General features: G+C 37.1%; 1 protein-coding gene across 4 annotated transcripts in view; it reads right to left on the bottom strand.

Annotated features, from left to right (window-relative positions):
* LOC110451918 (myosin-VIIa-like) overlaps positions 1-12,958 on the bottom strand; it is a 68,198-nt gene that overhangs the window by 14,827 nt on the left and 40,413 nt on the right. For all 4 annotated transcript variants that reach the window (XM_021500254.1, XM_021500184.1, XM_021500336.1 and 1 more), the window contains 17 exons: positions 12,390-12,496; positions 11,355-11,492; positions 10,624-10,869; positions 9,228-9,407; positions 8,567-8,662; positions 8,220-8,342; positions 7,768-7,875; positions 6,894-7,025; positions 6,051-6,116; positions 5,489-5,707; positions 4,944-5,030; positions 4,214-4,309; positions 3,607-3,836; positions 3,039-3,156; positions 2,468-2,770; positions 1,188-1,415; positions 63-472 (listed from right to left, as the gene is read on the bottom strand). In XM_021500254.1, coding sequence (XP_021355929.1) covers positions 63-472; positions 1,188-1,415; positions 2,468-2,770; positions 3,039-3,156; positions 3,607-3,836; positions 4,214-4,309; positions 4,944-5,030; positions 5,489-5,707; positions 6,051-6,116; positions 6,894-7,025; positions 7,768-7,875; positions 8,220-8,342; positions 8,567-8,662; positions 9,228-9,407; positions 10,624-10,869; positions 11,355-11,492; positions 12,390-12,496 — 2,887 coding nt within the window. The remainder of the gene's footprint in view (positions 1-62; positions 473-1,187; positions 1,416-2,467; positions 2,771-3,038; positions 3,157-3,606; positions 3,837-4,213; positions 4,310-4,943; positions 5,031-5,488; positions 5,708-6,050; positions 6,117-6,893; positions 7,026-7,767; positions 7,876-8,219; positions 8,343-8,566; positions 8,663-9,227; positions 9,408-10,623; positions 10,870-11,354; positions 11,493-12,389; positions 12,497-12,958) is intronic.

Raw genomic sequence — 12,958 nt, 5'->3', positions numbered from 1 at the left:
AACTATGGTCTAAACCGTCAATCTGTTTGGAGTGGAATAGCCGAAAGCAGCCCTGTTCTTACCTGCTACTGGATACAGCTGTAATCTCCGGGAAGGAGAGTTCCAACAACACTTGTTCCTGGTCGTCCACGATGTACACTCCTGTCCAGTTCACAGCGATGATCACATCGTTCTTTGGCAAGCTCGGACCAGCGAACTTATACGCCTCGTAAAAGCGTGAAAACAGAAGTGGCCACTTGTACTTGGCATAACTGACTATGTCCTCTTTGACCTTGACCGGTTTGATCCTCTCAAAGTACGGTATCCGTAGCTTAGTCATTATCATATTGATCCAGAAGCCTGTAGCATTTGGTTTCTGAAGTGATGAGTCTGGTACGTAAGACGGCAGAAGAGATTGGAGCCTTTCAGGGTTAGCGTTACATCCATACTCTATGTAGTACTGCTGGGCCGCGATCATCGCAAGGTCATCATCCTGGTGGCGACAAGGTCAAGGTCATTTGATGAATATGAATAATGATCGTCACAGACAATAAGGCTTTCAGAGAATGAGTGGATAAAGTGACCTAATATAGACTTCTGCGAGACACAGGGGAAAACATACACTTTACAGTCATGATAAAATGCTGTTTGAAATGACAGAAATTAACAAAGTTTCCAGATATGTTTCAGTAATGTAGAAAAATAACTTTCTTAGTATCAACAACAACCGTACCTTACTGTCATTACATGAATAAAAGTTGTTTTGAGAAATGTTTCTCAGGAGTGTAACTAGAACACTGATAGATAGATCAGCATAACGCCCAACTATCATGTACCAGACCATGAATCCAAGGTCTATTTATAGTAACAGTCTCCTTGACACTAAATACTTTTTAAACACCTTTTGCAAATCGACATGTCACAATGTATCACTATGACAAATTTGGAAAAAATGAGATTTTTGAATTCTGAGACAATCCCTGCAAACGCTTTGACGGAGAGATGGATGAAATTACCATGATTGATATAGGACAAATAAATCTCTGATGCGGGGCCATGAGCATATGTATAAAGAAATTCATCACAACAAGGTAACTGCAATAATGTTTTGTCATATTTGTAAACACAGTGTACCACAATAGTTTGGTCAATGAATTTGTATATCTACCTCAGTTGTAGAGGAACTTTTCTTCCAACAATATGCTCACCTTATCACAGCGGTATTCTCCAAATTTGATGCCACGCACAACTTGCTGGAAGATCAGATTGCTGGCTGTTGTGTCTTCTCCAGGATTGTGCCAGGGAGCAAAGATCTCCTTACGGAAGAAGAGTCGCCATGGGGCATTTCTCTCCTGGGCGCCTTGTTCTTTGGCATACTGTTCACATTGGGAGATCGCGTCCATCACATGGTCTCCGCCACTCCCCAGCGAGGACACCTATAATAGTACATTAAAAATGTCCTCACTACAGTCGTGTAAATATTCTTCTGTAATCCTCAATCACATATGAAAAGGTAAATGGTCACCTCAGCAGGCAGATCAAGAAGGATTTTCTGGGCACTTTATTTTTTCCCATATTAACAGCCCCTGTATATATGCTTCCATCCCCCAAAAAAACAAGAGTGATAAATATACACTTATAGAACTTGTTTTATAATTGTTTTAAAATAACGGAATTTCTTTTTGTTTAAATGTTAAAATCAATCTAATTGTAAAGTGTTTAGAAATAAACTGTGTTTTGAAATTGAGAAACAGTTGACTAATGATTTGTAACTAATTCTTAAAAACAAGTCAAAAGTATATATATATGTTAAAACGAGTCAGATCATAAAACACAAAGATAAGTAAACTCAAGATGCAGTCACACCTGTGCTAAGAGACCACTATTGACAGATCCAAAATGTGGTCTCTTAATACATATGCAGTTCACATTTGTGTTGCCAGTTTTGCAGTTTGGTTTAATTTTGTTTAACCTCCTATAATTAACAACTAAGGTTATTTAAGGACGTGCCTCCATGTGTGTAGTGTAAGGGTGCTTGCGTGTGTATGCAGGAGACGGTATGTTGGTGTGCAGGATATCCTTGGTATATGCACATATTACACAAACTGTTTAACACTAAATGTTTATGGGTATATTTCTTAGTGGCTTTGAAGCCTTTTAGATCGTTTTGTGTTCCAAGCTTTCTCAGATAGCCTATATTAACAAATAGTAGACAGGTATATCATAAATTTGTTGTATTTATTTTCGTGGTTCAATAGCAACCATGAAAACCACAAATATTTATACACAACGAACATTTCTTGTTAGGCAGTATAATACTATTGACAGGGACAATCCTATATGCAGGTGTGACTCCAATGGTGAACATTGAAAGTGGTCTCTTAACAAATGTGGTCTCTTTACACAGGTGGTCTCTTAATGGAGGTGGACACATGAGCAGGTTTGACTGTAATAACAAATGAAACAGTAAGCGAGTCCCCAATCTTACCTTGTCAAACAATGCAATATAAAGGGAGAACCCAAACTGGTCCTTGAGGACAATCTTTTCAGACAGTTGCATACAGAGTTCCTTAGCCGTGGTAGCAGAGTCAGCCAGGAGGGTCTTCGTGTTGCCGTCCATAAAGGTAATGGGAAGCATCAGAGGCTTCTTGGACTTTGTGGCTTGTAGCTCCAGCCAGCTAGGAGGCTGGTTACGTGTGCCGTTAGCGAATGTCCGGCGGAGACGACTCTCACAGTAAGGAGCATATCCCGGAGGCCCCTCATGTATAAAGTTTCGCAGATACTTCAAAAACTGTAAAGATTGGGCAAAGGAAAGATACACTCAGTGGTGGCTAAAGATTTGAACTCAAGAAGATTTAGATGTTTGAAAGAAATTTACATTTTACTAGATGCAATCAACTGAAATAAATTTTGAGAAAAAAAATTCTGAAAGGAGGATGAATTTTTAACATACCTAAACTTCAAACTTCGTAGTATTTAAGATCCTTTAGCAGGCAAACAATAATTTCGTTTAAAGTAACGACAGATTGATACAAATCATGACACACTGCTTCTCTCACCTTGTCTGTAGGGGCAAAGCAGCCTACACACAGGGACAGCAGGATCCAGCCTCGAGCATGGCTGCTCTTGGTGGGGTTCTGAGTCAACTGCTTACAAATTTGGCTGTAGATTTCATCCCTGTTAATGAAAAAAAAAATGCCTTATAATTAGTTGGTTCAAGTTTTAAGCCAAGCATAATGCTGAAATAGCTGTAAATAACAGTAAATGACATATAGACACACAAAATTGTTCAAGACCAAAGGATAATGACCAAGCTGATGTCATTTAACCCTTTCAACACTGTAGACCATAATGGACTCATCCAGATCAATTTATGGTAGAGTCTACTAAAGTTACACAGGGTTTAAAGGGTTAAAGAGCTATAATATATTGGTCAAGAGGAAGGCCTTACCACGTCACTAGCACACTGATATATCAACTTTTCATCCCCTTTGCCGCATTCTCCATGATTATGAAATATCAGCAAGTAAATGAAAAGTAATCTACTTAATTCCATTATCAGCCTGAAAACTGCATGAGCAGATAGATTATCTATTGATTATCGTATATTTAAAACAGTTTAAATACCGCAGCTCAGGCCTGAGAATTCCGTGTCCGATGATGAGATGGAGCTTTTCCAGGTTAGACGTGGGCCGTTCCTCCAGGAGGGCATTGCTACCATAGCTACCGTCAAAGTCCGCCATCAATTTACGTGTCACCTCCTCTGTGATCTTTGACTTCTTCTTCAAGGTCAAGGACACAAGCTTCTTCCTCATGCTGCGTTTTCCAGCTCTACCCATTGGGTAAGGTTCCTTCTCCTGAAATAATAAAGTTAATAACTCATCAGATTTTGCGACCAAGATATCTGTTATACATATATACTTATTTTGACAATTGTTAGTTAAAATAATCAGTGATTTCTTTCTGTAATTCAACACTTCACAGTTTCCCATTGGCCTAACTCCGGATAAATGTCAAAGTCAATATATGAGCATACAAGTTGGATCAGTATGACCTTGTCTGAAGTTGGCCCGACGTATGTCTGCCAGCTGGGGCACAGACTGCATGCACTATAACGATTGCAAAACAATTAACCTATATCACAGATAAGGTACATTATAAGAGAATATAAGTGCCCTGGACCCCATTGTTTTTGTCAGACGCTACACAGATACATTCTTCATTTCACACTTACAATATCCAGACCCATCCTTTGTGCCTCCTCCAAATCCTTTTTGTTGAACTTGCGTCCTAGCGTGGAGTAGATCTTGGTCATGACTGGAGTGGTATCCTGTTTTACACATATCAAAAGTAAACATTAAAAATAGAAAAACAAACAAAAGTTCAATAGAATATTATAGAATTCTTTCTGTAATTGATTCCATTTATTAGATTCACAATCATCAATATAATGTTATGTGTGTTTTCAAACATTAGATGGATGCCGTGTTTTGCTATTATCATCTCAACAGAAAGCTATAAGTATAATATTACAGCATTTTAGCCTTTATTTTCAAATTCAAAGTTGTTACTTAAATCCATCAAAACCATAATGTCTTTGCAAAATCAACTTCATTATTGATGAGCCTATATTTTTAGTAAAATCGCCTCAAAATGGAGTAACATTTCCATTGCGGAATGATAAGCAATATACCTTGCATGTTGATTTCCATCTTGGATTCTACCACAAACATTAACCCGTTTGTTTGGTGGGTTGTGATGCAATATTCACATATTTAGCAAAAACAAATGTACTTCTAATGCCTTATAGTAAAGTGATATCTGCCATACTCTTGAGTAATGTACAGTTTCTAAATAATATACACATCTTTTTTTCGTCCTCAAGTTTATATTAGAAAATTTCTATGAGGAAGGTATCATAAATGTTTACATCAGATGTGTCCGATTTCTATACAAACACTTACCCTCGAGTCTTGTGCCATGGCAGTATATTTGGGCTCGGGTAAATCTCCCATAAATCTCAGTATCGTGATCCATACAGCCAGTGCCGCCTAAAATAGGACAAAGGTCAGATCAATAAAAGGTTTTACAGTGAACAGATCACAAAAATATATTTGTAACAGTAAACACAGATCACCAAAATCTTTGTAATAGTAAACAGATTACCTAAAAGTTTGTAAATATTCGATACTACCAGATACCACTACTGTATACCAGGAAACTCATTCTGTCAAATATTCGCCCTTCACCGGAAAAGTCTGTGTTCACCCAATGTTGATTTCACCCTTTACATGTAATGCGCTGTATACTGATATTTGCACTGATGGGGATAACTTCACCCTCATTGCGAAGGCGCAAAAACACCAAAAGTTAAAATGCGTCGATAATTTCCCTGTACACTGCATTTAACAGTTGTCGAAATAGATACCTATATTAAATTCATGAGTATAAAGTATGGATGAAATATTTCAATAGTATATCGATCTCAAAGTAAAGACTGTGGTCATACCAGTTTGTCACCGTCATTTTTCATTGGCAGTAAGGGTTCCCGGAGTGCCTTGCGTATGAATGTATGTGGAGTATTAGCCTGGAAGTACATGCTTGCGAACTTGGAGAATTTATACTCGGTGAGGTCCTCGTCATCCTCCGGCAGCTCCGGCTCCATCAGACTACTATAGTCCTCGATACCGTTCTCGTGGGCAATTCGACGGCGCTTGTCTTCCAAGTCCTAAAAAGTTCAAGGTCACATCATGGTAAACTAGGGCAATTTTTAGTGTCGTAAATAATTTTGTTTATTTTATTTTAGGCAAACCGTTTCATCTATAGTTTAGTTACTTTCATGTGAAAGTTCCTTTAACGAACAAAATCTATGATATAAATATTGTTTTTCACTTGATACGATCCAAACGAAGCAAAAGGTCTTTGTGAGAGATACACTGCCATTAGGTACGATGGCACCTTCTTGTTAAGGTGCAGCTCTAGCTGGAGAACTGTCTATCTATTTACCAAGAATCAATGGGGGTAGTCACACAAAGCTGTAGTGCACAACGTCAGTGCAATGTTAGACTCACTTTAAATGAATATGGAGCTGCGCCATCATCAGTGTTACCATCGATGAAGCCAAACATCTCCTCAACCTGTAACACATGGAATGTATTGGCATTAAATATCCTCTCATAACAAAGTAAGACTGATTTTCATTTATATTGTATATTAGTCTTGATAAAAACCATCACCCCCGAAAAAAGGTATGACAAATATGTGAAGATAAATGACAAATACTGAAATTCAATTACTTGGTAAAATATGTACCAATATTTGCTCTCATGACAAATTTGCCCCAATTACGGAAGGTAAAAAAAGGCTGAAGTTTAACTGTGGTGAAAAGCTTGCCAGTATACAGTAAGTTATCAGTCAGTGATTAGCTACTAAATACATTATGCGAGACTTAAACAACAAACTCAGTGTCTGAAGTTTCACCTTTAAATTTCATTTAGTATGCATGATTAAATATTATAATATAAATACTTCAAAATTCTAACAGTTTATGGATCTATGTGTAACCTTTGACAAAAAATGCAACTATCCATTCAAAACTTATTTTCTGGACATGACTGTTATAAGCATTGATAAATCATTTTTGGGGCTTTCATGAAAACATAAAGGAGATGAAATAAACAACATGTAATCAACAAACTTGTTTTGGGTGTAAAATATTCTTCGAGGTCAGACTCAGATTTGAACCCTGGACTTCAGATTGTTATACCATGGCTGAAACCGACTGAGCTACCTGGACAATGCAGCTGTACAGGCAGCCCAACTGTACTACAGTTATATCCAAACAGAAGTTAAGGGGAGGTTACTCTATATAGGAAAAGCGGTGGTGCAGTGGGACAGGGACCCTAAGGACATACCAGTTTGGAGTCGCTGACTGGCTCATTCTTCCTCCTCTCAGCTATTTCAATCTGTTCCTTCTTCTGGATAGCCATGTTTTTCTCCATGCTCTCCTCCTCCTCAACTTTTCTCTCCATCTCCCGCAGACGCTCCTAGAAACGAGCAATTCAGCAATTTCAAAAAAATTACCGAGTCGAGCCTTCTCAACTTCAACATTTATATCTTTCTGCATAGAATGATGTTAATCTGTCACATCTGACTGAACAGTGACATGTTTTGATGATGAAATGGGTTAAACTGTTTCTCACAACAATTACTTAAGCTTACCGAAGAGCTTTCGTCCTGACTACACTGGGACTTGATCACTCCTGACGTGAATACGTTTTTTGTTCATTAATTAAATTTCCTTAATATATTTCACTTCAGCAATTTGTTAATTGTGTATTGATTTGGTGACCTTCTCCAGTAGGGTATAAGAGAATTTTATATTAAATCCTATGTATGTGAATATGTTTCCTAAGCTAGCATAGTCTGTGTAAAATATATATATGATGAAAACCTCTTGTAAAACCATCACAATGGTTTCTCTTCAACACAGGGAGTATATAAAGGACGTATCAACATGCCGAGTAAGCCCTTACAAAGATATCTCTCTGACATAGCAGAATAATGGTATCAATATGCTAAGTATTAGTAAATGCTTTCAAGTGTTCATCCCTGAAATTTCATAATGAACTATTCCAACCTTTGAATTGGAAGAGTTCAAATGTGTCTTCAGGGGCGAATGAGTTAAAGGCATCAACACACTCGGTTAAAACCCCCACAAGATTTTCCCACTGAAATAGCAGGATAAACTGGTATCAGCTAGTACACCCTGTAGGCTTCGATCATTACCTGATAAAGTCGCTCTGCCTCCATTTTAGCCTTTTTGTCGTTCATTTTTCGCTTCAGTTTGCCTTCTTCTTCCTTTCGTAGATGTTCCAGCTCCATCTTGTTGTGGTACTGTGAATGAGAGAGGTATATGAAGCATGGGTAAGCTAACAGTTGAAAAAAGGTTTTATCAAATAGTTCATTTAAAAAGACATAAAGGCAGACAACTCTCAACATTACAATCCTGTGTCACAGTTTATCATTCAAAATATTTGAAAATACTTGATGACACACATTTTCATCCTTGATTAAAAGCATCATCGATCTCTACTGAAAAACACATTATTTTCTTAATGTATACAGCTAATTCTGTGGACTAATTTTCAGTTCAATGCTGAAGACCATCAAAATATCATTTGTATATTACAGAAATTAGAGAAACTGCATAAATATATAGGTCTGAGAGTTTATTTTACCTCAATCTTTTGACGTTTGTATTTACGCCTGGCGATCATGGCACGCACCACAGCCTGAATCTTAACGATGGAAATCATCCTCTGCATCGTCCACTTCCTCACCAGGTAGCCACGGCAACGGCGCTAGTTACAGAAATAAATCTCCGTATATTGTCTTGTTGTCAAAGAAAATAACACAACTGTAAGATCACATCTATTTTTGAGATTGACCATGCATCTCTTTAAAACATTTTATTATTTGTTCCACACATTGTAAAACAGACATAAACTTTATATCCATCAAACGTTGAGAGAGTAATTCATTTTAACTTAACCTTGATCTAACAATACTGATGAGAAATATTTACCTGTAAGTCAATGATGACGGCCCGTTTACGGTTGAACTGCGCAGTCAGTAAGCGTGACCTCACCACTGCCTGTAGTCGCATGTATCCTTGCTTCATCTGATAAAATATTAATTTCAAACATAACGGCCCATTAATAACTGTTGAATCTACTGTTAAATTCATCTGTGAAAAATGACAGCCCCAAAAATAACCCAGTATACACTGCTACAAAATGGTGAAATACTGTTGAGAATCATCGCAATATACTGGATTATACAACTTAACAAAATAACATTGGACTTCAATCGATGCTGAAGCAATGCATTCTGGGCTTGTATTGATCAAACTCAGATTCTGCATTCAATATTTCCAATTATTTGCTCAAGTGATGAATTAATTGACATTTGCCAATGATACAGAGAAACATTAAAGAGGTATAAAGCCGAATAATTGTTTTCAATGTTTACACATTAGGTTTTGAAGATGTTATATTAATATAAGTGAGTTACAAGAAAGGTAAGTTAGTTTGAGCACATGATCCATGCTTAACCTGATTCACCCCTACAATCACATTTGAACCTGACCAAATCAAAGACTGGGCAAGTCTAGTTTAAATATGCAGGGGTGAATGAGTTAAGCATGAGACATGTTACATGAATATGGACCCAGGTGAAATACTGACCAGAAGGAAGCGCTTCCTCTCCAGGTATTGTCGCCACATCTTCTGGATAAGGATGGAGCCAGTCTTGATTTTCAGGAACTTGCGTCTGCAGTGCCAGGCACGGATTGTCTTCTGCAGGATCAGAATCTTGGCCGTCAGGGCCAACTCCCTCTGTTGTTCTAGATACACATCCTGGGCATCCTATAAATTAAATTCACATCATGTTACAACATCTTTCGATTGCAAGGGTGAAAAAAGACCATTTAAGTTGGAATTTTTATCATAAGCACGGAAATCCCCATAGATATAGATACATATATATAGATTACAGAACCTTTGTCAATGCTGAAACTTCCACATCGCAATCAATTGAAAAAGTCACAATGCAAACATTTCGACACACAATTTTTTTTCTCCATTTTTACAGTATTGCATGTGATTTTAATTAAACATTATCTGATTTATAGATTTATAAAAATTTAAATATTAGACAATATGTTTTTTACCCTTTTATCAAAAATTTTACATTAATATTTGTCCTTATTTTTTTCTAATTCTGTTATAACATTCAAATGTGCAGGACTATTATTATAATTATAAAAGGCAATAACTGTCGTTAAAAACACTGCAGCATAACCATTTAAAGATATATACTTGCCTATATGATCCTTGTCAACCACACCTATAATGCCAGCAATACTGTTCAGAATTTTTTGGACTAAGTCGCAATCACAGGTTCAAATGTGTTAATGATATATAAAGATCAACAACTGTTATAATGTTAACTGGAACATCCTCATTGAATGACACTGGGCTTGATAATTTAATTTGTATCACACATATTAAATTTTAAAAGATTCTGACACGAACTGTGGGGATTGTTATGGTAATGGCAACAGATGAACCGACAGGTGGCTAGCATGACAGGATATACCAATTACTTGGCATTAAGCGGGGGTATATAAAACAGTTGTATCTGCCATTGCTTGCTCAGATATAAAATGTATGTTTGGTATCTTCACAAACTTCTCAGGTGAAGGGTGTAGCTATACATTGAATCATTACTGCAAACATTACAGGCATTTTGTCTTTGATGCAACCTTTATCAATACATTCAGCCATTTCATTTTTATAATAATTGGCTTTTACAACAGATGCACTATAGCTTATGACCTTGAAAAGTCAACTTGGACACTCTGGTATGTTAATTTAATGTATTAACCCTTTCAACCCTATGTAACTTTAGTAGACTCTACCATACATTGATCTGGATGAGTCAATTATGGTCAACAGTGGTGAAAGGGTTATTAACCCATCTTACATAACAAATGTTTTAAGGGAGAAAATACAGTAAATGCTGCACAATTAGTGTCCCTTACATTTCATTGGCTATTGGTCAGTGATCAAGATTTATTACCTTTAAAAATACTTTGGTTTTCCCCATCTGGTAATCCTTGCCCCCTAGGACTACCTCGCAAATTTTCTCTGAAGCTTGTCGACAGTTTTCCTTATGGGATGGTCCAATGCCTGATGCCAACAGTCGGTAGCGATCTACAAAGTCGTTAAAACGATGCCGGATGGGGTATCCAGCTCGACGGATTCTAATGGTCTCCATCATTCCAGAGTAACGTAGCTGTTTACAACACAGCTCACGGTCAAAAATCTAGGGAAAAATGAACATGAGAGTTAAGTTGACTACAATGTTAGTTTTTGTGACATGAAAATTCTATACCTGAGAGTTTTTCAATTTTCCAGAAATTTCATTACAGACAAACACTCAATTTAAACTCGCTTAATTCTTTACCAACATAATGAGCGTAATGAGCGACACTCCATATTTGGACCTATCAATCAAATTTGGCCAATGTCCATGTATATTAAACTTCCACCTTATTGCAAGTTTGAAGGGCAAGAGCAAAACTAAAATCAAACTTATCATTCAAAGGCAAGAGAAAAAATAAATTGACTTACAGTCTTACTAATCAAAACAATTTCATAAGATTATTTATTGAAAATAGGGATACATGCATGTCACATAATTAATGCATTTTATATTAAACTAGACCTTATAATAAAACGAATACATGTTAGATTCTGGTTTTCAGGAAGTACGTTATAAACAGGTCCTCTCATTAAGATTTGACATACCAATGGTTTTTTGAGCTCGTTGGGTTTGATACACCTGACGAAGAACGGCTGACATGCTCCTAGTGTTCTCATCAACAGCTCCAGGGATTTCTTGAACTGTGATCCCAAGGTAGGTGCCCTTTTCCTGGTGTCAGCTCCCTACCATCAAAAACATCAGTTAAAGTAAGGGCATATTAAGTGACATTGAAACAGTGATTGATTTGGACGATATGTTGTAATATACGATAAAAGAAATTTGTCCAAGTCATATTGCCCGATCAATGATTTATTGAAATCAGGAGTGTATTGCAGTTTTGTGACATTGCTGAAACAGTTACTTTCAGTAATGTTTTATACTTAAGTAATCAGCGACAAAGTTCAATGGTATAAAACCTGGCAATTAATATTATATACATGGATTCTATGGATTTCCTTAGAAATAAACCTTGGAAATTGTCCATTCGGATTGATCAGTTTCACCTGTGCCACGCTTTCACCATCAATGCACAGGTCAAGTTTGGTTAGTCAAGCACTTATAGTTTCAGAGAAACTAACTTAAACACAAAAAGTTAATGGACCATGAAAGGTACGCCGCATCCAGCAGTTGATGCAATTGGGTTGATATTTACTACCCACAATGCATCTATGGTCCAAGTGTGGTTGGTCTACCACTTATACTTTCAGTGAAACTGGTCCAAGATTGGTTGGTCTAGCACTTATAATTTCAGTGAAACTAACTTAAACGCAAAAACTTAATGTTGATGGAGATGCTGACAAAGTCAATGGACCATGAAAGAAAGGCCGCATACTGAGCATTTGATGCCAGGTTGAGATGTACTACCTAAGATGAATCTATGGTCCAAGTTTGGTTGGTCTAGCACTTATACTTTAAGTGAAACTAACTTAAGCGCAAAAACTTAAATATTGACGCTGCCGCCACTGCTGGAGAATCAACACTTTAGTCTTCGTGGCGGCGAGACAAAAACCTATCAAGTACAGCTTAAATGTAATTGGTGATTATATTCAGTTTATCTTTATATTGGCAGGCTTAGTTACCATGGTGATATCCTGAGTAAAGAGTCCAGCCAGGAAGGGATTGGAGGAGGTCTGTATCAGCTGTAGAAGATCTGGACTGAACGTGTCTCGGTTCTTCTCCAGGAATCCTGTAACACAGTCATCAAGGAAATTGTAAGAAAGGTCAAGGTTGCAATGAACTGGAGAAAAACCATACAAGGTCGAACTGAACTTAAACCAAACTCAGAAAGATCAAAACAAACTTAAGCTACAGACAAGGTCGAACTGAACTTAAACCAAACTGAAAGGTCAAAACAAACTTAAGCTACAGAAAAGGTCAAACTGAACTTAAACTGAACTCAGTAAGATCAAAACAAACTTAGGCTACAGACAAGGTCAAACTGAACTTAAAATCAAACTGAAAGGGCAAAACAAACTTAAGCTACAGACAAGGTTGAACTGAACTGAAACCAAACTGAAAGGTCAAAACAAACTTGAGCTACAGACAAGGTCAAACTGAACTTAAAACCAAACTGAACGGTCAAAACAAACTTAAGCTACAGACAAGGTTGAACTGAACTGAAACCAAACTGAAAGGTCAAAACAAACTT

The sequence above is a fragment of the Mizuhopecten yessoensis genome, unplaced genomic scaffold (assembly GCF_002113885.1).
Source record: "Mizuhopecten yessoensis strain PY_sf001 unplaced genomic scaffold, ASM211388v2 scaffold81, whole genome shotgun sequence".
NCBI lineage: Eukaryota > Metazoa > Mollusca > Bivalvia > Pectinida > Pectinidae > Mizuhopecten > Mizuhopecten yessoensis.
Note: the sequence above shows the minus strand (reverse complement) of the source record. Positions and strands in the feature narration are given on the sequence as shown.